Raw genomic sequence first — 26,825 nt, 5'->3', positions numbered from 1 at the left:
AGAAATGGTAATGAGGATGGTACTTTTTATTTATTAGGAGCTAGGAGAAATTTCACTTGACTCAATAAAATATAAGTGTATTTTATTAACTATTTCTGATTAAAGCAATAGTACATGAAAATGCCAGAAAAGAACTCTACAGTATGCCACAGTATATAATGAAAACTTACTCATTGCCCTTTCAGAGGCAACCACTACTACTGTTTCTTATGTATTCTCCCACAAATAATGTATGCATATGTATGCTTATTTATGTATATCTCTCTTTTGTAAGATGACAGCATACTCTGTTCTCACACTCTTTTCACTTAACAGTATATAGTATTTTAATTATGATTCTATATTAGCAAATACAGAACTTTAATCTTCTGTATAGCCACATAGTGATAAATGTTATGCATATATTAAACAAAATACATTTATTAACAGTTTTTAATATTGCTGAATCATTTGTGACATCTGACAGTTCAACCTATTTCTCAAAATACAGAAATGCCTAACCCTCTTACCTCATAGGGCTTTGCCCAGAGTTATTAACCAATAATACTCAGAATTTGTCAGTTTTTACATCTATATTTAATTGTATCTGGTCTTCTGCAAGTGTCATATATAATACATTTCTCTTCAGAGAAGTAGTAATTATGATAAAACTTTTCAACTTTCTTGTTGGGGGCTAGGGTTAAAAGGCTGAGCCTATTCAAAAGCAACAAATCTAATGACGAAAGTAGTACAGTTGGCATCTAGTGAGTACTTACTATAAGCGAGGCTTTGCATTAAACATCTTTGAAAGTGAAAGTGTTAGTCTCTCAGTGTTGTCTGACTCTTTGCAGCCCCATGGCTGTAGCCACTATGCTCCTCTGTCCGTGGAATTCTCCAGGCAAGAATACTAGAGTGGGTTGCCATTTCCTTCTCCAGGGGATCTTCCTGACCCAGGGACCGAATCTGGGTCTCCCGCATTGCAGGCAGATTCTTCACCATCTGAGCCACCACGGAAGCTCATTAAATATTAAAGATGTATATTAAATATCTTTATATACATCTAATTTTCATAACAGTCTAAGATAGTTATTATCTTGCCATTTCAATGTATAAAGAAATTGAAAATCAAAAAAGTTAACTAATTTGTCTATGGTCAAATTGTTAATAAATAGACACAAATTGAAGCTAATACTGACTCAAAGGAAATCTTTTTTATTCAGTGGTTACCACACATAGTACTCCAAGTACTTCTACAAAGGTAAAATTTTTGCTACCTGTTTTTATTGTTTGAAAAGAAACCATAATCTACAACAGATGTACTACTATAAAAATAATAATTTATTTACAACTTTTACTCATTCATACCAGTGTCTCACCTATTTTATTTTTGTAGCCATTGCTTCCCAACCAGTGAGTTTCCTAGAGAGGGTTGAGAAGACAAAGAGGAAACTAGTAGTAGTCTTTAAGCTGATAAACAAAACCCCAAGCCCCAAAAGTATTGAAATAATGTTGAAAACTTTAAAAACAACTCTAAAGGTGAAGGGGGAAATGCCTCAGTTTGAAAAAAGTTTGAGTAGTAAATAATATAAGAACTGTATACTGTTGTATAAATTTTCACCCAAACAAAGGTAGACTTCTCAGTTTTTGTTTTTTTGTGATTTTTTTTCTAGTTTTTCTCTCATAGCCTGTGGCTTAAAAAATAAATACAGGTTCTATAGCTTCTCAGGACTGGAAGGGCTATGAAGATCATATATTTTACTTTACTAGTCAAGACTTGAGTACTCTTGAATCCAGAATTCCTGCCAAGTGCTTGTTGAGTTTAGGAATAACTTTTAAATTAGCCAAAGAGAGAAAGGGAGGGTTGAATTTTAAGAACTTGAAGATCCTAGGCTATCCTCAGATTCTGTTTTTTTGAAATATACTTGGGCACATAGTATGTGGTCTTTAAGCACCTGTTAAATCACACTGAATTGAAAGTAATCTTTTTAGTATAAGGAGTGTTGCTCTCATAGGGAGGTGAATATGTATCATATGTTAAAGAAGCAGAACTATTTCTTTAGCATATCTCTCTGTAGGCATGAAATCAGATCTAGAATGGAAGGTTGTGGAAGACTAAGATAAATGTGAAATGGAGGTGACAGACTCACTCTCTTCAGATAATCTACTACATTCATGATTATTGAGATACATTTAACTTTATGCTCTGCGGCTTCTCATTTTTTCCTTGCTCTCTATAATGGTCTTAAACATTGTTTGAGAAACACAACATTTATTTTAAAAATATGCTCTTTATTACTTCTTACTTTGGCTTATATTTTGGTCTTCTCAAATCATTTAAATAACATTTGTACAGGAAATAAAGGAATACAAGTTTGGTGATTTTATAAACATTTTATAAAATGTTAAACATGAAAACTTTTCCATTTTTTCCTACTTGTAGAATTTCAAGAACCTTATGCTGTTGCAGTACTCCTGGAGAAAGATCTCATTGTAGTTGATCTGACACAAAGCAAGTAAGTTGTCCATGTACAGATTAACACTAACTATTTTTAAACTCTATTTATTGCAGTCGAAATATAGGAGGACATTATAGGTAATTTGGCATTAGAATTCTTTAGGTGGTAAATATTCTTTATGTGGCATATTGTTTTCTTAGAATTACATAAATATAATTTGGTTCAATAATGAAAACTAAACCAGGAGAGTTTAGGGGACACTGAAAATTTTACAAGATATTTTCAAGGCAGCCCCTAATGTTTAGAAAGAGGCATTTGGAGACTCAGGACACATAAAATGGATCTCATTTCTGCCATTTCCCTAAGCAAAAACAATTGTTATAAAATCAGTCTGGCTATCTGCTGACCCTTTAAAAGAAAAATTCATGTGATAAAAGTATTATTGGACTACTGTGGCAGACAGTATAGATGATCAGGATCTGGAAGAGAAGATAGATACCTTCTTATACTTTTTTTTTTTTCATTATGTTGTGGGCAGTGGAAACAAATATAAAATTCGCTGTTAGAGTGGTACTCCCCACTGCTTTACATGGACAGTAAAAGTAGACTTGACTTTCATAAACCCTGTCTTCCTGCTACATGTTTTCATTGTCAATGATGATAGGCATGAAGCTTATTTTCTCTCAAACTATGTTCTAGATACTCTGATCATTTTTTAGTTCCTTATATTTGCAGAGCTTTCATACATCCTCTCTCTTCTGCATGGAAAATTTTCTATTCCTTTTTCTCCTTATTAACATCTGTAAGAATCTCAACTCAGATATCACTTTCTCATTTAAAGAAAATCTTTCATTATCTGTATAATTTGGTCAAATATCCTATTAAGGGCTGTCTTAGATACACGTTCCTGTCCTTCATAGCTTTGACAAAATGAAATATTTTAAAGATTGTCTCCCTACTAGACTATAGGCCTCATGAAGAACAAGCTTTGTCTCCACATGAAGTAGGTTCTTAATAAATTGTTGTTGAATGAAGTACAATCTGAGTTTTACTTTCAATGTAGTTTGTAAGTATAAGAGCCAAAGTTGTTCTTTGTGATCATTTGCATCATATAATATTTCAATATTTTGAAAGGGAATAGAATTGGTCCATAATATCACCATAATTGAATTCTGCCTAGCTACTTTATTTGTCAACATAAAACTGAGTAAATTTTGTGTTCAAGTGTGGATTTATGCCTCTTTCTCTTAAGTTCTAATATAGGTTTTATTAAAATACACTTTTCTAATCTCACTTGTAGTCAGCTCTTCCTTCTATGCCATATTTATTGGTTCTTCATACCTTGTCTAATTGTCTAACATCCCCCAAGATCCACTATACTTTCCTTTTAATACTCACATTCTTTAGTATGTATTTACTCTTTTTAAAAATTTTTATTGTGGTAAAATAATAACATAAAATTACCATTTTTATACATTAATTATGCTTTCAGCATACTTACCTTATGTAGGTATGTGAACTGACATTTTGTTTGCATGTTTTTATCTAATATTTTGCCTTCTTCAGCACTCGGTTTTGTTTTAAAATCTATGCGACTTTCCTATTTTGTTGTCTAATACAAGAAGTTTAATGTGTCAAAAACTGAACATGTTCTCTTTCCCTCCAAATAGTTACCCTTTAGCCATGTTTAATGTTAAGTTGTAGCTTTTTCCTCCTTTCTAAATAAATTTATTCCTTCCTTCTTTTCCATTTAATCCTCTACATGAAAGCAAGCATTAGAACTTACATTTTTTTCCTCTTCTTGGTTTCTTGGATTTACACTTCTACAACAATTTACACTTCACATGTAAAATTTATCATATATTTCAGCTATTCTTTCTTAAATAGCTAAAGAAAGCTATGCCCATATGATAAAGTTATTTTCCCCAAGCATTTTCGTGATATTGTTCACTTTCTCAGCAGTCTATCATTGTAACCTCTTGCTATTACCAGATCCCAGCTTGTAGATCTGAACTTTCAAGGTGATCTACTTATTTTACTTCTAATTCTTTGACATCAAAAATATTGATGATTTCTACTCTGAAACAGGGAATCTCAGATCCATTCAGTTTAACCTACTTGCCATTTATTAAACTTAACGTTCTCTTTTGTACATGATTTTCCATAAACTACTATTCTTAACTAGGAAACCATTAAAATTGAAGGGAAGAGAGAACTCCTGTCAACACACACATAGACACACACACCATGCTCTTCTGAAGTTTGAACCAAGTTTCTGATTAAGTTCCTTAATCGTAAATATGGGGAAAATAGGGAAAATTATTTTTAATGGTCCTCCCCCCATCCCAGAGTACATTGTATCAGAAGTAACAGTCACACAGTCTGAGAACAGATGCAGCATGTATAATACTCACTCCGTCTGCCACAGTGCCTGGTATACTCAGTACAAAAGAAGTGCACAGTGTATTGTGGCTCTAGGAGTTCTTAATTTGGTTCCATACAGATACCCTTTTTAAAAATGATAATTGGCTTGAGGATATAAAATTTACTACACTGATATGTCTGCATGCCCACTTTGCCTTCTGATTTACATAGGAAATGATCTTAAACATGTATAATCACACTTGTACCTACATAGTACACACATCTTTCAGTTACTCCCTATAAAAGTACAAAATGAAAATATTTACCTATGTATTATGTGCCTTGGAAAGCATGTAAAATTTACTGATATTTTAATACTTTTATAAACATATAGGTAAAACTATACATAAAGTATACATTTTAATACATTTTAATAAACTAGTTGATACATTTTAATAAACTGTCAACTTTCTGCATCTTTTCCATTTAATATAGTCTGTGTATATTAGAAAGTAATATTGCTGTGGAATTTTGGAATTACAAGAAAGAAAATGAGTTTATTCAGGTAAAATTCTACCAGTATTCATAGTACATTTTATAGGTATATTTTTTTAAAGAGATTTCTTGTTCAGGTGATAATTGTTTATGATGCTTAAAAAACAATTATGTGAAATGTATCATCAGTATTTAGAAGGTTTTAAGATTTGTTTTATATTAGTTATTTCATTTTTATATTAAATTTTATATTACAAAATGATACTAATATATTGTCTTTATCTATTAGCTTTCCAATCTTTGAAAATCCATATCCCATGGACATTCATGAATCACCAGTTACGTGCACAGCATATTTTGCTGATTGCCCACCAGATTTGATTCTAGTGCTCTACTCTATAGGAGTCAAGCATAAAAAACAAGGATACAGTAATAAGGTAAAAGCAACAATTAGAAAAATATTTTCCTGTATTCATATCCATATCATATGATCATACTTTTTATTTTTTTTCCTATGGGAAGTCAGAAAATGACTTCCCATGAAAATGACTAAATTATTTTCAAGTCATAAGCTTGCACGTTAAATAAGACAATTTCTGAAAGCCAAATTATCTAAATGCTACATAGCTTTAAGTCTACGATAATATAAATTTCTTATATATTAAGTATACAATTATATACTAAGATATACTTACCTATCAAGTATGTATATTTATATACTAAGTATGTGTGTGCTGAGTCACTTCAGTCTTGTCCAACTCTTTGTAACCCTATGGACTGTAGCCTGCCAAGCTCCTCTGTATTTGGGGACTCTCCAGGCTAGAATACTGGAGTGGGCTGCCATTCCCTTCTCCAGAGGATCTTCCTGACCCAGGGATCGAACCCATGTCTCATGAGGCTTCTGCCTTGCAGGCGAATTCTTTACCACTGAGCTACCAGGGAAGTCTATACTAAGAATATGTTTAAACTAACATATGGTTGAGTAATAGGATGTTACTTTAGATTATTTTAGGTGAAAGACTATGGTTTCAAGAAATTCAAGTCAAATCTCTCTAGTTATTTCTTATCAATCAGTGGTTAATAAGACATAATTATCAAGTTATTTGTTAAATATAACAAAATGGAATTCCAGGAAGTTATTTAACTACAGGATTGAAATGCCTACAATTTTAAGAGACCCTCCATTATAATTTCTGTTATTTGCACAGGACTGTTCAGATGGGCAGCTCTAGGGGGCACAGTTTACATAGTGCTTTGTATTAAATGGCACCACAGCAGTTTGGGAGTACATAGCCTATGTGGAAAATATAGCAACACTGTATTTGTATGGTTAAAAATGCTTATTTGCATTTTTGGATGAATGGTAATATTTATTGAAATCTATGTTTTTAAAGGATATTAAATTATGCACTTGGAATTGTTCAATGAAAGAATTAAAAAATAGCTACAAATTTCATTCTTCATAACTTAACAGCTATTTTAAGTGAAACTTTTATTTTAAAATATTTTTATTTTAAATTTCTAAGTCATTTAAATTAAAAAAATAAAAGCTTATAATTTCTTCCTGTGTAATCTATTTAGGAGTGGCCAATCAGTGGAGGAGCTTGGAACCTTGGCACACAAACATATCCAGAAATCATTATTACTGGGTAAGTGGTTGTGATTTATGAGTTTGTCAATTTATCATCAAAAATATTTCATTGAATAGTCATACTTTTCCATAATTCTGCTCTAGTAATGCTGACAGTTTAAATAAAAATATAAGACACAGCTTCTGTCCAAAGATTGTAACCTTTATAGAAGAGTCAAACCATTGAAAAACATAGATATATAGCAATAAATAAGTATAGACTATAAGACCAGATGAAGGTCAAAGATAGAAAAATCATGAAAAATTAGTCAATGAAGAGTTTTTGTAGAATTCATAGACTATTAGCCTTGGAAAGGTCCTCATCAGCATCTCTTGATTCCTTCCAAATCTATGAATCACTGCTCTGTATCCCCATTAGGTGGTTATTTAAAGTATACTTCAAAACTTATAGCACCAGAAATGTTATTACTTCCTATAGCAGTCCACTTCATGCTCTAATATTAGGAATAAAAATAGAAACATAGCAACACACAAGATAAGATTTAAAAGATAATAAGGGACTCTGTTTGGGGATATAGAATAGATTTAATTTTCCCTATTCTTCCCACTAAGTACAACTAAACCCCCTGGATATTAGTATTTAAAAATATAATATGATTGAAAAAGATGAAGAGACGTCACACTGGCTAGGGCCCCAAAGACCCAAGGAATGACATGGAGGTGAGTTTCCTGTCTTTTGTTTTTGTCTCATATATCCAAGAATTGGAACTGAAAAAGCTGGCAACCTGGAACTTCCAGTGGGCACAAACCTGAAAGGCCCAACAAAAGCTAGCTCTCTCTAGCCAACAAGATGAGGAAAGGGGCAGCCTATCAAGAAAAAAAAGTTTTAGAAAATAATCTTTCTACTGCAGCTAACCACCACAGGAAAAAACTGTGGCCCCCACCCCAACCCATTTCATCTAAGGTTGAGTGGGGAGCCTGGACTTCTACCCTCATCAGGCCACAACAGTTTACCTCAACTTACCCCAACTCAGTCTCTGAGACTGAGCATAGGTCTGAGTAGTGAGCTGGGACTTTTAACTCTGCTGAGTGGTAATGAAACTCATCACCTGTGGTGACAGAGATCATATGGGGAGACAGAATCCCCAGCACTGCGCAGCAGAAATGAGGAGCCATATACCCTCCCCTTTTTGTGTCAGTAGAAGTCCACTGAGGAAGGAGAAAAGAACAGGGCTGAAAAAGTTCATAAGGAAATAATGATGAAAACATCCCAAATTTGGCAAAAGACATGAACTGAGAGATTGCAGAAGGTGGGTGAGTCACAAGAAGTCTGCAAGATACATGAGAGTCAAAATACTGAAAACTAAATTCCAAGGGGAAAAAATCTTGAAACCAGCAAAAGAGAAATGACACTTTTACCAACAGGGCAAAACTAATTTGAATGAAGGCAGATTTCCCACTAGAAAACATGGAGGCTAGAGGAAACCTGAATCTTTCAAGTGCAGAAAGAAAAGAACTGGCAACTTAGAATCCTATACCCAGCAAAAATATCTTCTAGAAATTAGAAATTAATACATTCTAAGATGAAGGAAACTAAGAATTTGTCTATATCAGACCTATCAAAAAGAATCCCAAAAGGAAGCTCTCTAAACAGAAAGCAAATGATAAAAGAAGGAACCTTGGATTATGAGGAAGGAAGGAAGCCCATGGTAAGTAAAAATCTGGGCAAATACAATAGGCTTTCTTGCTTTTGAGTTTTTAAAATTATATTTGATGATTGAAGAAATTATGGTTTGATAATATTGTTAATACTATGGTTTGATTATATTGTTTGATGTGGTTCTACATACATATAGAGGAAATATTTAAGGCAATTATAAATGGGCAATGGTAAACTGGTATAAAGAAAGATAAAGTTTTTATGTGCTAAGTTGCTTCAGTCATGTCCAACTGTGTGCGACACCTATGTACTATAGCCTGCTAGGCTCCTCTGTCTATGGGATTCTCCAGGCATGAATACTGGAGTAGGTTGTCATGCCTTCCTCCGGGAGATCTTTCCAAACCAGGTATCAAACCTGCATCTCTTACATCTCCTGACTTTACAGGCAGGTTCTTTACCACTAGCTCCCCTACTTACCTTAAAATGGTAGTATGATAACATCAGTAGACTATGATAAGTTAAATGAATGTACAATGCAGTGCCTAATGCAACCCTGTTTAAAAAAAAAAAAAAAAAACTGGGCTAAGAGATATACTCAAAACATTACTGACTCATAAAAATGGATGTACTAAAATAATTCAAATAGCCCATAGGAAAGAAGGTGAAAAAAACAGTGACAATAGAAGAGGAAAAAACAAAAGAAATAAAAAGAGTGTTATTATTGAAATTTTAAGGCTTAAATGTAAATGGTCTAAATACATTAGTTCAAATGCACTGATTGGCAGAGTGGATTAAAAAATATAACCAAACTGCATGCCATTAACAATACACTCACTTCAAATATAATAGTATCACCAGGTTAAGAGAAAAAGGACAGAAAAATACTTCATAAAAGAGTCAGTGGAGAGTGACATCAGCAAGCTGTCAAAATAAGTAACCCCAGACCTTGTTCTCCCACAGATACACAGATTTAACAACAATATATGGTCTAAAACCCTTTATGAAAACTCTAGAAACCAGTTAGAAAATCATAGTATCCCAGGGGATCTCAAAGCCAGGAATAACCACTCTGAAATGGGTGAAAACAATCATTTTATTTCAGCTGTGTCAGCTCCCCCCACAAATTGGCACAGCTCATGTTCAAGGAAGAATTGAATAAGAAGGAAGTTATGGACTAGACTGTGCATCCAGTGTTCCTGCTTTTCCAGGGACTTCCAAAGAGACTAGTTTTTATTTCCCCTCAGTCAGAATACTGATGGAATCTGGATGTCCGGGTATCCACAGAAAACGAGAGAGAGCTCAGTGGCTTGTTGAAATGCCAAGATACTTGCAGTACTACAGACATAATGGATGAAGCAAGAGTGTGCAAGCTCCTGAAAAAAGAAACCAGCAAACCTCTATAGTTGGGAAATTATACACACAATCCCAGAGAAGATGCATCCCCACTGAAGGTTTGAGAGACCCCAAAGAGCTTGGTGAAGGTCTTTCCCTGTATAAAGCGAGTCGTGGCTATATTTTCAAATGCTAAATTCACAACATAAAATAACAAGGCACATAAAAAAAATAGGCAAACACAGCCCAATCAAAGGAACAAGATACATGTCTAGAAACTGACCCTAAAGAATTTGATATCTGTGATTACATGACAATTCAAAATAATTATCTTAAAGAAACTCAGTGCATGACCAGAGAACATAGGCAGACAACTAAACAAAATAAGGAAAGTGATGCATGATTGAAATTAAAATATTAACAGAGAGATAGAAACTATTAAAAAGAACCAGAAATAAATTTTTAAGTGAAACAATACAATGACTGAATTGAAGATTTTACTGGAGGGGATCAATAGCAGATTTAATCAGAAGAAAGAACCAGCAAATTTGAAGATATAAGCAATACTGAGTGAGAGGGATAAAAGTTAAAAGAATGGGACAGAGGAATTATTTGAAGAAATGTTGGCTAAAAACTTCTCAAATCTGAGGAAGAAAATGGACTTCCATATTCATTGGATATGTATCAGAATACTCCAGTGAGGATAACCCAAGGAGGACAACACTGAGACACATTATAAACAAACTGTCAAAGACAAAGAAACAGTCTTAAAAGCAGCAACAGAAAAGCTACTCATTATGTGTATGAAAACTTAACATGAGATTATCATTGGATTTCTCAGTGGAAATATTATAGGCTAGAGGGGAGTAGGATGATATATTTAAAGTGCATTAAGAATAAAAGAAAAACCAGCTATGAACACTGTATCTGGGAAATTGTACTTCAAAAATGAAGGAGAAATAAAGGTCTTCCAAGATAAACAAAGGGCTTCCCTGATAGCTCAATTGGTAAAGAATCTACCTGCAATGAAGGAGATCCTAGTTCGATTCCTGGGTCAGGAAGCTACCCTGGAGAAGGGAAAGGCTACCCACTCCAGTATTCTGGCCTGGAGAATTCCATGGACTGTATAGTCGATGGGGTCATGAAGAGTCTGACACAACTGAGCGACTTTCACTTTCACTAAGATAAACAAAAACATTTATTAGCAGTATACTTGCCTCACAAGGATTGCTAAAGGGAGTCCTTTGAGTTGAAATGAATGAACACTAGACAACAAAATGAAAGCATATGAAAATATAAAGCTCTCTGGTAAAAGTAAATACATAGACAAAAACAGAATCCTGTAACACTGTAGTGGTGGTGAATAACTTTAAATTCAGGTGCTTTTTCTTTGTTTATTGAGATGATAATGGTTTTTCTTTTTCAATCTGACAGTATAATGAAATATATATGGTGATTGATTTTTTTTTTTGGTGATTGATTTTTAAGAATGTTTAACTGGCATCGCATTTCTGGGATAAACCACACTTAGTTTTATGATATATTATCCTTATGCTTTTAAAATTAGATTTGCTAATATTTTGTTGACAGTTTTTTCCCTTACATCTATGCTCAAGGGATATTAGTCTGTCATTTTCTTTTCTTGCCATGTTTTTTCCTGGCTTTGGTGTCAGTATAAACCTGACCTCATGAAATGTGTTGGGAAGTATTCTGTACTCTGTGGCTCAGTGGTAGAGTCTGCATGCAGTGCAGGAGACCTGAATGTGATCCCTGGGTGGAGAAGATTCCCTGGAGAAAGGATAGGCTATCCACTCCAGTATTCTTGCCTGGAGAATCCCATGGACAGAGGAGCCTGGTGGGCTACAGCCTATGGGGTCACTAATAGTAATTCAAGTTTTTATACAGTTCAAACAATTATGATTTTTTAATTGACCATACTTAATGCTAATTTATTTCTTATCTAGGCATGCAGATGGATCAATCAAGTTTTGGGATGCATCTGCAAGTAAGTTTTACATTTTTCCTTCTATTATAGGAAAAAAAAAACGTGGTTAGTATTTACTCATAGCCATTTACCACTTTTTAGTTTGGACAGTTAGCATACACGTATCATTGTGTTACCAAAATAAATTTCCTGTAATACTAAGTCAGTTTAAAGTATTATTTCTACTGTACTTTTTTTCTATGATATAGGCAGAACTGAAATCACTCTTTATTAGCAACCTATTACAAGAGGTAAGGTACGCTGAAAAAATGTACCAAATTATTCATATGTCAAAGTAACTCTGCTCAAGGAATTTCCTTCACTTCTTCACTCTGTGGTCTTGGAAAAGTGCTTTTGTCCTACTAGTCTTTATTTTCCTTTGCTGCTTGTCTACCAAGTGCCTGAGAATCAAAAGAAATAATTTGATAAATGTAAATTTTCTTTTGAAATCTTGAGAATTACATAATTTAAGGACAAAAAGTACTCTGCTCAATATTTAAGACTTGATTATACCCATACATACCCTTCAGAAAATTTATAGGGCAAACAATATGGTAAGAACTCTAAATGTAGTACAACCCAAGTTCTATTTGATATTGGAAATGGGAGATTTATTTGAACCAGGTAGATTCAGAAATGTATTTTGATGGGGTAACATTTAGTGTGAATTTTGGAAGATAAGATTTTGATAGGACTAGGAGGAGAGAATAAGTGAGTAATGTCTCTTAACTTTGTGAGGATGAGTAATCATCAAGATGGAGAGAACTCTTCGGAAATAAGAATACATGAGAGTTCTGGAGGTTTGGGTTTTGTTGGAACACCAGGAAATTCAAGTAAAAATGTCCATCAGTTAGGAAGAACAGTCAAGAATGGTATATAATGAAGAAGCAGCACTAAAGTGATACCTGAAGCTATAGAAGTAAACTGAGAAAGACTGTGATAAACAGAAAAGCAGGGGAAGAAAGATGAATATTAATGACAGTCTTAGTCTGCAAGCTCGAGTCCTTTAGCAGTGGAACAAAACATCAACAAAGGAAAATTATTAAAAGATTTAAAACCATGAATTCTGAGGCCCCTTTCTGATCTGTTGATCAAGGAGAAATTCCAAAGGATGACAGTTTTTTATTTTGATGAACCTTTTCAAGTAAATCTGAATTTGTTCCATGAACACAATTAATTGCACAGTGATATCTTAGCTCATTTCATACCACCTCAAAGTTACTCCTTATCTTTTAAAATGTGAGAAGTAAATGTAAACCTAATGACTTAAATGCATGCCACCCTGAAAGCATACATGATAATATTTTAGGAAGTTAACTTCTAAATAAAGTATTTTATTATACTCAGAACATATATTGTAAAAGTTTGCAGCATGTTTAATATTTTTACTGTAATCCATTATAACAGCATATCTTCAAATCAGTGTATGTTATTGGAGAAATATCAGTGTGCCAGTTTTGTGGGATAGGGCCCAGTACAGGAAATGAAGTTATATTTAATTTGAATAGATATGTGTACTGTTGACCCTTGAATAACATGGGGGTCAGTCAGATTGGCTGTACCAACCCTCTACATAGTCAACTCTCTACCCATAACTTACAATTGGGGCATAATTTATAGTTGGCCCTCACTTACAGTGTTCCTCTGTATCTATAATTCAGCATCTGAGGATTCAGTCATCCTCAGATTGTATAGTACTATAGTGTTTACTACTGAACATAATCTGAGAATAAGTGGACCCATGCATTTCAAACCTGAATTATTCAAGGATCAGCTGTATTCATCTTCAGTTGCTGAGTAAGAAAGGAGAGATAAGAAAGCCTTCCTCAGTGATCAATGCAAAGAGAGGAAAACAATAGAATGGGAAAGACTAGAGATCTCCTCAAGAAAATTAGAGATACCAAGGGAACATTTCATGCAAAGATGGGCATAATAAATGACAAAAATGGCATGGACCTAACAGAAGCAGAAGCTATTAAGAAGAGGTGGCAACAATACACAGAAGAACTGTACAAAAAAGGTCTTTATGACCCAGATAACCATGATGATGTGATCACTCACCTAGAACCAGACATCCTAGAGTGAGAAGTCAAGTAGGCTTTATGAAGCATCACTACAAACAAAGAAGATGGAGATAATGGAATTCCAACTGAGCTATTTAAAATCCTAAAGATGATGCTGTGAAAATGCTGCACTCAATATGCCAACAAATTTGGAAAACTCAGCAGTGGCCACAGGACTGGAAAAGGTCAGTTTTCATTCCAATCCCAAAGAAAGGCAATGCGAAAGAATGTGCAAACTATGATACAATTGCATTCATTTTACACACTAGCAAAGTAATACTCAAAATTCTCCAAGTCAGGCTTCAACACTAAGTGAACCATGAACTTCCAGATGTTTAAGCTGGATTTAGAAAAGGCAGAGGAACCAGAGATCAAATTGCCAACATCTGTTGGAGCATAGAAAAAGCATGAGAATAGTAGAAAAACATGTACTTCTGTCTCATTGACTATGCTGAAGCCTTTGACTGTGTGGATCACAACAAACTGTGGAAAATTCTGAAAGAGATGGGAATACCAGACCACCTTACCTGCCTCCTGAAAAATCTGTATACGGGTCAAGAAGCATCAGTTAGAACCAGACATGCAACAATCGACTGGTTCCAAATTGGGAAAGGAGTACATTAAAGGCTGTATATTGTCACTGTGCTTATTTAACTTATATGCAGAGTACATCATGCAAAGTGCCGGGCTGGATGAAGCACAAGCTGGAATAAAGATTGTGATTGAAATATCAATAACCTCAGATATACACATGATACCACCCTTATGAGAGAAAATGAAGAGAAACTAAAGAGCATCTTGATGAAAGTGAAAGAGAAAATTGAAAAAGCTCACTTAAAACTCAGCATTCAAAAAACCAAGACCATGGCATCCGGTCCCATTGCTTCATGGCAAATAGATGAGGAAACAATGGAAACAGTGACAGACTTTATTTTCTTGGGCCCCAAATCACTACAGATGGTGACTACAGCCATGAAATTAAAAGATACTTGCTCCTTGGAAGAAAAGCTATGACAAAACTAGATAGCATATTAAACAGCAGAGACATTTCTGACAAAGGTCCATCTAGTCAAAGCTATGGTTTTTCCAGTAGTTATGTGTGGATGTGAGAGTGGGACTATAAGAAGTATGAGCACCAAAGAATTGATGCTTTTGAACTGTGGTGTTGGAGAAGACTCTTGAGAATCCATTGGACAGCAAGGTGATCAGTCAATCCTAAAGGAAATCAATCCTTAATATTCACTGGAAGGACTGATACTGAAGCTTCAATACTTTGGCCACCTGATTCTAAGAGCTGACTCACTAGAAAGGACCCTGTTGCTGGGAAAGATTGAAGGCAGGAGGAGAAGGGGATGACAGAGGGATGAGATGGTTGGATGGCATACCAACTCAATGGACATGAATTTGAGCCAGCTCCAGGAGATGGTAACGGACAGGGAGGCATGCTGTGCTGCAGTCCATGGGGTCGCAAAGAGTTGGACATGACTGATTGACTGAACACAGCAAATTACCACAATTTAGCAGCTTAAAACAATACCCATATATTGCTTCACAGTTTCTGTGTCATGAATCTGCGTCATTCTTTGGGTTCTTTGCTCAGGTCTGCTGCTGCTGCTAAGTCACTTCAGTCGTGTTGAACTCTGCGACACCATAGACGGCAGCCCATCAGGCTCCCCCGTCCCTAAGATTCTCCAGGCAAGAATACCGGAGTGGGTTGCCATGTCCTTCTCCAATGCATGAAAGTGAAAAGTGAAAGTGAAGTCACTCAGTCGTGTCTGACTCTTAGCGACCCCATGGACCACAGCCTACCAGGCTCCTCTGTCCATGGGATTTTCCAGGCAAGAGTACTGGAGTGGGGTGCCATTGCCTTCTCTGTTGCTTGGGTCTAAGAGACTGATATTGAGGTGTTGGCTAGTCTGCAGCTCAGAGTTCCCTTCCAAGCTCATGTAAGTGTTGGCAGAATTCATTTTCTTGCAATTTTAAAACTCATGTCCAAAACAATCAATTTCACCTTTTTCTCAAGTGCACACAGAACATTCTCCAGAAAAGATCACATCCTGGGCCATAAATCTAGCCTGGGTAAATTTTTAAAAAATGAAATCATTCCAGTCATCTTTTCTGACCACAATGCAGTAAGATTAGATCTCAATTACAGGAAAAAAAAAAAAACTATTAAAAATTCAAACATATGGAGGGTAAACAACATGCTTCTGAATATCCAACAAATCATAGAAGAAATCAAAAAAGAAATTAAATATGCATAGAAACGAATGAAAATGAAAACACAACAACCCAAAACCTATGGGACACTGTAAAAGCAGTGCTAAGGGGAAGGTTCATAGCATTACAGGCTTACCTCAAGAAACAAGAAAAAAAGTCAAATAAATAACCTAACTCTACACATAAAGCAACTAGAGAAGGAAGAAATGAAGAACCCCAGGGTTAGCAGAAGGAAAGAAATCTTAAAAATTAGGGCAGAAATAAATACAAAAGAAACAAAAGAGACCACAGCAAAAATCAACAAAGCTAAAAGCTGGTTTTCTGAAAAGATAAACAAAATTGACAAACCATTAGCCAGACTCATCAAGAAACAAAGGGAGAAGAACCAAATCAACAAAATTAGAAATGAAAATGGAGAGATCACAACAGACAACTCTAAAATACAAAGGATCATAAGAGACTACGACCAGCAGCTCTATGCCAATAAAATGGACAACTTGGAAGAAATGGACAAATTCTTAGAAAAGTATAACTTTCCAAAACTGAACCAGGAAGAAATAGAAGATCTTAACAGACCCATCACAAGCAATCTCAATAGATGCAGAGAAAGCCTTTGGCAAAATTCAACACTCATTTATGATTAAAACTCTCCAGAAAGCAGTAATAGAAGGAACATACCCCAACATAATAAAAGCTATATATGACAAACCCACAGCAAGCATCACCCTCAATGGTGAAAAATTGAAAGCATTTCCCCTAAAATCAGGAACAAGACAAGGGTGCCCACTCTCACCACTACTATTCAACATAGTTTTGGAAGTGTTGGCCACAGCAATCAGAGCAGAAAAAGAAGTAAAAGGAATCCAGATAGGAAAAGAAGAAGTGAAACTCTCGCTGTTCGCAGATGACATGATCCTCTACATAGAAAACCCTAAAGATTCTTCCAGAAAATTACTAGAGCTAGTCAATGAATATGGTAAAGTTGCAGGATATAAAATCAACACACAGAAATCCCTTGCATTCCTATATACTAACAATGAAAAAACAGAAAGAGAAATTAAGGAAACAATGCCATTCACCATTGCAACAAAAAGAATAAAATACTGAGGAGTGTATCTACCTAAAGAAACAAAAGACCTATACATAGAAAACTATAAAACACTGATGAAAGAAATCAAAGAGGACACAAACAGATGGAGAAACATACACTGTTCATGGATTAGAAGAATCAATATTGTCAAAATGGCTATTCTACCCAAAGCAATCTATAGATTCAATGCAATCCCTATCAAGCTACCAATGGTATTTTTCACAGAACTAGAACAAATAATCTCACAATGTGTATGGAAATACAAAAAACCTCGAATAGCCAAAGCAGTCTTGAGAAAGAAGAATGGAACTGGAGGAATCAACCTGCCTGACTTCAGGCTCTACTACAAAGGCACAGTCATCAAGACAGTATGGTACTGGCACAAAGACAGAAATATAGATCAATGGAACAAAATAGAAAGCCCAGAGATAAATCCACGAACCTATGGACACCTTATCTTCGACAAAGGAGGCAAGGATATACAATGGAAAAAAGACAAGCTCTTTAACAAGTGATGCTGGGAAAACTGGTCAACCACTTGTAAAAGAATGAAACTAGAACACTTTCTAACACCATACACAAAAATAAACTCAAAATGGATTAAAGGTCTAAATGTAAGACCAGAAACTATAAAACTCCTAGAGGAGAATATAGGCAAAACACTCTCCGACATAAATCACAGCAAGATCCTCTATGACCCACCTCCCAGAATATTGGAAATAAAAGCAAAACTAAACAAATGGGACCTAATGAAACTTAAAAGCTTTTGCACAGCAAAGGAAACTATAAGCAAGGTGAAAAGACAGCCTTCATAATGGGAGAAAATAATAGCAAATGAAGAAACAGACAAAGGATTAATCTAAAAAATATACAAGCAATTCCTGTAGCTCAATTCCAGAAAAATAAATGACCCAATCAAAAAATGGGCCAAAGAACTAAACAGACATTTCTCCAAAGAAGACATATAGATGGCTAACAAACACACGAGAAGATGCTCAACATCACTCATTATCAGAGAAATGGAAATCAAAACCACAATGAGGTACCATCACACGCCAGTCAGGATGGCTGCTATCCAAAAGTCTACAAGCAATAAATGCTGGAGAGAGTGTGGAGAAAAGGGAACCCTCTTACACTGTTGGTGGGAATGCAAACTAGTACAGCCACTATGGAGAACAGTGTGGAGATTTCTTAAAAAACTGGAAATAGAACTGCCATATGACCTAGCAATCCCACTCCTGGGCATACACACTGAAGAAACCAGATCTGAAAGAGACAGGTATACCCTAATGTTCATCACAGCACTGTTTATAATAGCCAGGACATGGTAGCAAGTTAGATGCCCATCAGCAGACGAATGAATAAGAAAGCTATGTTACATATACACAATGGAATATTACTCAGCCATTAAAAAGAATTCATTTAATCAGTTCTAATGAGATAGATGAAACTGGAGCCCATTATACAGAGTGAAGTAAGCCAGAAAGAAAAACACCAGTACAGTATACTAACACATATATGTGGAATTTAGAAAGATGGTAACAATAACCCTATATGCAAGACAGAAAAAGAGACACAGATGTATAGAACAGACTTTTGGACTCTATGGGAGAAGGCGAGGGTGGGATGATATGAGAGAACAGCATCGAAACATGTATATTATCAAGTGTGAAACAGATCGCCAGTCCAGGTTGGATGCATGAGACAAGTGCTCGGGGCTGGAGCACTGGGATGACCCAGAGGGATGGGATGGGAAGGGTGGTGGAAGGGGGGTTCAGGATGGGAAACACATGTAAATCCATGGCTGATTCATGTCAATGTATGGCAAAAACCACTACAATAGTGTAAAGTAATTAGCCTCCAACTAATAAAAATAATTGGGAAAAATAAATAAATAAATAAATAAAACTCATGTGATTTGTTTCTTCAAAGGAGTGTGTGTGTAACTTCAGGGAGGGCCTCAGTCCCTCTTTTAAAAGGCTCACCAGATTCTGTTGGGCCTACTAAGGATAATCTCTATTGGTTAACTCAAAGTCAAATCATTATGTCTGTAGTATTCTTTATTATTTCTATGTCATATCAAGCTTACAGAAAAATCACAAAAATGTACTATGAAGTGTGTATAGCCTTCAGCAAGATTACCCAAATTTCAGTGTATACATGTGTTCCCTTGACCCACTCTTCTACCATATGCATGTTGTCACTCTAGCACTTGCTTGCTTGCACCCTTTCTCTTTTGCCTCCATTTTCTTACACACGTACACACATGAACATATACATGTACGTAGCTTTTTGTAACCATTTGAGAGTAAGCTACAAATATGATGTTCTTAACAGTACATGCCCCCCTAAATACTTCAGTGTGTATTTCTTACAAACAAGGGCACTCTTTTATGTTATGAAATCATAGTTATCAAAATCAGGAGTTTAATATTAATATAATACTACTATCTAACTTCCAGATCTTACTCACATTAGCCAATTGTTCCAATAATATCTCATTTAGTAAAATAAAATCTCAGATTATTTGTTGGATTGTAGTAGTCTATCTTTTGACTTTTCTTTAGTCTGGCATGGCTAAGTATTTCATCATTGGCATTTTTAGTTCAGGCCAGTTCTTTTGTAGAATCTCTTTCATTTTGAGTCTGACTGTTTCTCATGATTGTTTCAGATTGTGCACATTTGGCAGGAACTCCCAGATTTTTAGAAATTTTCTCAAGAATTCTTTGTAGGATCAGAGATCTTAACATTGTGGAACTATCATCCAGTTCTAAAATGGAAATAATATTCCTCCAAATAAATATTCCTGAAAACAATTCATAGACCAGACTTTTTAGAAATTATAACTGAATGTTTCCTAACACAGAGCCACTCAGAAATGGCCCTTCTAAAATAATCTAGATCATTCCCAATATTTCTAACTGGTAAATTACAAGTATTTCTCATCTGAAGGAATGTCTAAAAATTTGTTGAGAGGAATAAACTCTTGAATAGCATCAACCTTTCATCCAACAATCAAAAGGGAAAACAATGAAAAAAGGTGTATGGAAAGAGTAACATGGAAACTTACATCACCATCTGTAAAATAGACAGCCAAGGGGGATTTGCTGTATGCTCAGGAAACTCAGCCAGAGGCTCTGCATCAACCTAGAGGGGTGGGATGGGGAGGGAGATGGGAGGGAAATTCAAAAGGGAGGGGATATATGTATACCTATGGCTGATTCATGTTGAGGTTTGATAGAAAACAACAAAATTCTGTAAAGCAATTATACTTCAATTAAAATTTTTTTTTAAAAAAAGGACTTCTCAATCTTGGGAAAGAAGTAGATTCAGTAATTTCATTATAAACTTTCTTAACTCAAGTGTTTTATCAATAAACAAGGATATAAATACTTCACGGGACTCTTCTGAGGAACACATGAGACAGTGCACACAAAGTCCTGCACATTCCTTGGTATACAGTATATGTTCAATACATGTTTATTTTTTCCCTATAGTCTTCCTCCAGCTAAATGGTACTGATATGAGAGCATGACTGAATAATTCCTTGTTAAAATGTAGTTAATTTTGTTTACTTGGATTTTAATTTTTGTGATGTAACAGATATATTGAAAAAGCTTCAACAAATGAAAGAATTAAGTGCAAATCAGAAGATAACTATGATTCAATATCTTATAGTAACTTTGCAGATGCTATACAAGCTAAAAACTTCAAAAGTATTTGAAAAACAGAAGGTAGGAGAAGGGAAACAAACATGTGAGATTGTAGAGGAAGACCCATATGCCATTCAGATGATCTACTGGTGTCCAGAGAGCAGAATATTCTGTGTATCAGGAGTCTCTGCATATGTCATAATTTATAAATTCAGCAGACATGAAATTACAACAGAAATAGTGGTAAGTCATTTAAAAATTAACTTTTACACTTCAAGTTATTAAAAGGAAACAATTATCATAGATTTTGACTAGTGCTTGGTATGGTTTTAAGCCATCAAGAGTTCAGTACATAGTTATCCAATTCATAGAATTTTTAATTGTTTTTGTTACTATGTTAAAAAATAATTTGGTTTAAAATGACAAAATCAGCTATCAAAATTTAGTATTATGAGAGGGAGGTGGGAGGGGGGATCGGGATGGGGAATACGTGTAAATCTATTGCTTATTCATGTCAATGTATGACAAAACCCACTGAAAAAATAAATAAATTAATTAATTAATTAATTAAAAAAATAGGATAGACTATGCCTATAGGTTTTATATACACAGTCATTGGTTTATTTTATGTATAAATGTCAAATTAATGCAAGCTTTGTTCTATATCTTTATTAAATTTTTTAGGTTGTCCCTTTTGTCAATTAACTGCCATAAATGACTATCAACTGCAGTAAGATTACTTTGAATGATCTTTTAAATAGCAACATTTTTTATAGGGTGGAAATAATTATGGGGCTGCTTTACCTAATATTAAGTTTTAATCATAATGAAATAGTTTAATTATTCAAAATAATGATGCTCTTAAGGGATAAGTTAAGTCTAAATAAAGGCACCTGTGTATAATGGGTCTTCTCTACCCACTCCATTTTATCAGAAAATAAAGATTTTCTATTAAAGGCCTAAATATAACTGCTTTTACCTTAGTGAATAAAATTACACATTGCTCTTGGAGTATAGTAGTAGTTAAATCCCAGGCATTGGAGTCAGATAACCCTAGCTTCTAATTCTGGTTTTACCAGTGAATACCTGTGTGACTAAACAAGTCACAAGACCCCATTAGTCAGTAGTATAGTCCAGCTTCATCACTCATATAATTTCCTGTGTAAATAAAATAGAAAAATAGAAAGTAGTGATAAACTATAAATTGTAATGCCATTTTCATAGGGTTTTGTGATATTATGTAAAGTCATTAGCAGAGTATCTAAGTGTAGTAAGCACTTGATAATTGTTAATGCCACCAGAGGATTTAAGTGTTAAGATAATTATGAAAATAATTTGGATAATATTGCTGTATTCACTACTCCATAATTTCATTTTTTGTAAGCAATTGTTTTCAATATCAAAAATGCTTATTTTTACAATGAAAGACAATGTTTGTGTTATAAAATTGATTTTTTTGAAGCATTGAATGTAGTCATAAGGTAATTTTTAAACATTCTTAGCTTAAAAGAAAGGGTTTTGGATCACCTTTTTTTTCCAATTTAAATTATCATATTTTTTTCATTAAGCAATTCTGACCAAGCTAATGAAATTATATAAGAGCTAAACTAATAAACAAAATATGGAATTTATTTTGGAAAATTATACTGAATTAATTCAAAGTCAGGATTGAATGAATTTTTTTAAAGCTAAAAAGTTTTGTACAAATAACAATTTGTGTGTTGTGTGTATGTAAATACACATAAACATCCAATTTAGTTTATTTCATTGGACTAACCAGACCAATTTCTCCTTTTATTTTATCATATGTGGAATTGTAATTTATACTTTATCTTAAGGAATATCTATTATATAGAAAATTTATCTCCACTGGTAGGTATTTTTCTTATAATTCTAAAGAATTAAAAACATTTTACATTTTTTGTGAATACCATTGAATATTTTATGTAATTTACTATTTAATTCAGTTTACGGTACCTTTACTATGAATTGAAATTGAACTAGTTAATCTGAACAAATAATAATTACCAAAAAATGCCAGATATTTTAATATTATCATTATTATTATCATGACAACCTAGATTAAATCAAAACTTGATTTTTCTTTTTTTAAGTCATTAGAGGTACGACTGCAGTATGATATTGAAGATATTATTACCCCAGAACCAGAAACAAGTCCTCCATTTCCAGATCTTTCATCCCAGCTTCCTTCAAGGAGTCTTTCTGGAAGCACTAACACTGTGGCTAGTGAAGGAGTAACAAAGGACAGTATCCCATGCCTCAAGTAAGAGTTGCTGCCAAGTTTTAAAACAACTTTACATGTTAATTGTGTGATTCTTTGAAACTTGCCAAATGAAATTATCCTCTTTTATTAAGTTGTTGTCAAGTGGTCTACATTCCACAAAGAGGTACCTTGGTCTTTTTGGGGACTATCTATGAAAAGAGCCCAGTATTTTTATTCTTCATTACTAATTAATACATTTCTTTCCCTGAAGAACCCTAAAGAAAACATAGCTTTGATAGAGAAGGCTGCAGGTGAGGTGGAGCAAATTTAGAGAGCAAGAATAGGAATTCAGGTTTTGAATATGTTGAACACAAGTTGGGTTGTAGATTAATGGTCATAGTTCTTACTGTCATGTATTATAACTTACCCATATGTAACAAATATTGTGTAAGAAAAATAATTAAATAATAAAAATAATTTAAAATACTACTATCAAAAGAGAAAAAAGAACTCATGAAGTCCGGTGAAGTTCTATATCTTGACTGACTGAAAAGCTACTTCAAGGAAAGGTTAAGACATGACAAGTGGCTTGGTGTATTTTGAGAAAGCTAGAAGATACTGTTTACTTGCATAATGTCCTCAGTGCCTGGTATTGTATATTTCTGTAGGAAGATTATTGTTATGAATTCTGAAAATCAGCATGAGCATATGTATTCGAACTGTATATGATGCAATTATTTTTTCTGTTTTTCTAGTGTTAAGACACGACCAGTGAGGATGCCTCCAGGATATCAAGCAGAACTTGTTATTCAGTTGGTGTGGGTGGATGGTGAACCTCCACAACAGATTACTAGCCTTGCTGTGAGCTCAGCGTATGGAATGTAAGTAGTTAAACATTCTTTCTAATTTGTATAATTTATCTAATATGTTTGATACATTGAATGTTTCTTTTAAAATACTTAAGTCCTAAAAGTGAAAAGAAACCCTTGCCTGGATTTTTATTAGGTTGGAAATTGTATAAGAAAATAGTAATTTAAACATAAATTGTGGTTAAATGTTCTTTCTTGATGTCAAACTTGTAATAATATCTCTCTCCACTTTTAGTGTTGGGAGGCTATTAAGATATTATCACACTCATACATTTTTATTTGTTTTGTGTTTTCTATCCTTTCACTCTTTGTGTTTCATTTTGGATACTTTCTTCTGACTTATCTTTAAAAGTTCACCAGTTCTTCAGTGGTATCTAATCTAATGGTAGATTCACCCATGGAGTTAAATTTCAGTTCTCTCTTAGCTCTAGACCTTCCACTTGGTTCTTTTTAAAGTTTTCTGTTATCTTCCTAAATTATCACTCTTCTATTTCCTTGAACATGTTGAATATAGTTACTTTAAATATGTGTTTGACAGGGAGCTCAACCTGGTGCTCTGTAATAATATAGAGGGGCAGGATGGGGTTAGAGACATATGTATACTTATGGCTGATTCAGGTTGCTGTATGGCAGAAACCAACACTACATTGTGAAGCAATTATCCTCCAATTTTAAAAAAATGTGTTTGATAACTAGCTTATTATTTGTCTTGGGTTTGGGTCACATATTGTCATCATATCTTAGGTTTGCCTTTTGGTTTTGTTTTATTCGAACATTATATACTACTATATATGTGTGTGTATCTCTATTATAGAGATAATTTGAGGTTCTAAATGATGTTTTCATCCTCCAGAAAGTATTATTTTTCTGACTGACTAAGCTAATAGGCAGTATAGAAAGCTCAGACAGGATAATTCAATCAGACATGCTATCTTTGAAAGTTGGATTGTATTCCCTTTAAGCACTAATTTAGTTCTAATTAATTCTTATTCCTAGTTTGTACCCTGCATAGACATTGTATCAAATTCTGCTCCCGTCAGCAGTGTTTGAGGATACCTGATTCCTTACAACCTTTCTAACAGCAGTGTATAACCAAACATCATTTTGTTAAGTAAAAGGAAGTTTTTTATTATAATATTAGCACTTTCCTTGTATCTTAAATGAAACCGAACATCTATTTTTCTCTAGTGACATTTCTGTGTATATTCTTTGTCTGTTTTTTTTTTGCAGAGTTATCATTTTTTTGTAGATTTGTGAAAAATGTTTATGTAGTAAGGAAGTTAGCTTTCTCTGTGATGAAACCTACAGATATTTTTCTTGGTTTTGTTTATGACTTTGATTAGGATTTTTATTTCAAGCAAAAATTTTAAAAATATTTAAATAATTCTGTTTTTTTCTTTTCTGGCTCTGGGTTTTGTGTCATTCTTAGAAAGCCTTTCTCACTTCAAGATCATGAAGAATACTGTCTTATATATTTATTCCTTTAATATATTTAGGCCTTTATCCAGAATTTATTTTGGTGTGAGACATGAAATAGGAATTATTTTATTTCTTACCTGATGACTAAGAGTTATGCCAATACCACTTGCTGAATATTTCATCTTTCCCTTCTAAATTTGGAATCATCTTTTATCAAATTAATACATTTATATACATATATACACACATGCATTGGGCTTCCCAAGTGGTGCTACTGGTAAAGAACCCTCTTGACAATGCAGAAGACAAAGACACAGGTTCAAACTCTGGGTTGGGAAGATCCCCTGGAGAAGGGCATGGCAACCCACTCCAGTATTCTTGCCTGAAGAATCCCATGGACAGAGGAGCCTGACAGGCTACAGTCCATAGGGTTGCAAAGAGTCAGACACAATTGAAACAACTTAGTACACATGCATATATATAGCTCTGTTTCTATATATCCAGTCTGCCCCTAAGCTAAGTCTCATGAGCTCCAAGAGAACTTGAAGCCAGATGAAGGGGTAATGACCTGAAAACAATCTTGTGTTCTTAGAGGTTTCGGGGTGTGTGTAAAAGACGTATGTGAATATAGATACTGGAAGTTTGCTCTTGACTGAAAAATCCTTTGATAGGAAAGCTGGCAGGAACAGCTCAGGGATGAGGGGTGAAAGGAAGGTAGTGTGGGACAGCTATAATGCTATTTGTTTGATATGGCCAGGATATATGCTTATTCTCTAACCCACATGGTTACTATGGAAGCTGGCTGAGCTCAAACCATTTTCAGGGTTCCATATTTGAGAGACTGACCTGCAAAAGCAAGGGGATGCCAAAATTAAGAGCTATGAAGGTATACTGCTAGTTCAGGCAAATTGCTGAAAGCTGTTAGAATAAATAAGTCAGAGAGCATGTTTCCCTTGTTTAGTAACTGGGGGTGGAGGTGACAGTCACTACAAAGCCTCTAAAGAGCCTATACTTGTATCAGAAAGCTTGGACACCTACCTCATAAACACTCTCAACTGCCAAAAACTTCAGACATCCATGTATTCTACCAAAGTTTTAAGATATAAGTAACAACAGTATTTATTTTCTTTCTGAGAACTTGTGAAAGAAAAAGTGACATATATCTCATGTTATGCGGCCAACATAATGATGTCAAAACTTGAAAAGGAATTGGATCAAGATGGCAGAGTAGAAGGGTTAGAGCTTACCTCTTCCCTGCAACAACTCAAAAATTTACCTACATGTGGAACAAGTCTCATGGAACTGGAAACTGACCAAAGTAGTCCTATACAACAAAGGTGCGAGAAAGATTTCCATGTAACTAGGTAGGATAGAAAAAAGTCAAAGGGTTGGGACTTCCACCTTGGGATCTGAAATGATGAAAAGG

At 34.4% G+C, this 26,825-nt stretch overlaps 1 protein-coding gene across 11 annotated transcripts in view; it reads left to right on the top strand.

Annotated features, from left to right (window-relative positions):
• Window positions 1-26,825, top strand: part of STXBP5L (syntaxin binding protein 5L) — a 327,812-nt gene that overhangs the window by 181,989 nt on the left and 118,998 nt on the right. For all 11 annotated transcript variants that reach the window (XM_043874859.1, XM_043874853.1, XM_043874861.1 and 8 more), the window contains 7 exons: window positions 2,420-2,492; window positions 5,584-5,731; window positions 6,876-6,943; window positions 11,842-11,882; window positions 20,913-21,130; window positions 23,002-23,171; window positions 23,867-23,992. In XM_043874859.1, the coding sequence (XP_043730794.1) occupies window positions 2,420-2,492; window positions 5,584-5,731; window positions 6,876-6,943; window positions 11,842-11,882; window positions 20,913-21,130; window positions 23,002-23,171; window positions 23,867-23,992 (844 nt within the window). The remainder of the gene's footprint in view (window positions 1-2,419; window positions 2,493-5,583; window positions 5,732-6,875; window positions 6,944-11,841; window positions 11,883-20,912; window positions 21,131-23,001; window positions 23,172-23,866; window positions 23,993-26,825) is intronic.

The sequence above is a fragment of the Cervus elaphus genome, chromosome 19, assembly GCF_910594005.1.
Source record: "Cervus elaphus chromosome 19, mCerEla1.1, whole genome shotgun sequence".
Lineage (NCBI taxonomy): Eukaryota > Metazoa > Chordata > Mammalia > Artiodactyla > Cervidae > Cervus > Cervus elaphus.
This window is presented reverse-complemented; position numbering and strand designations above follow the sequence as displayed.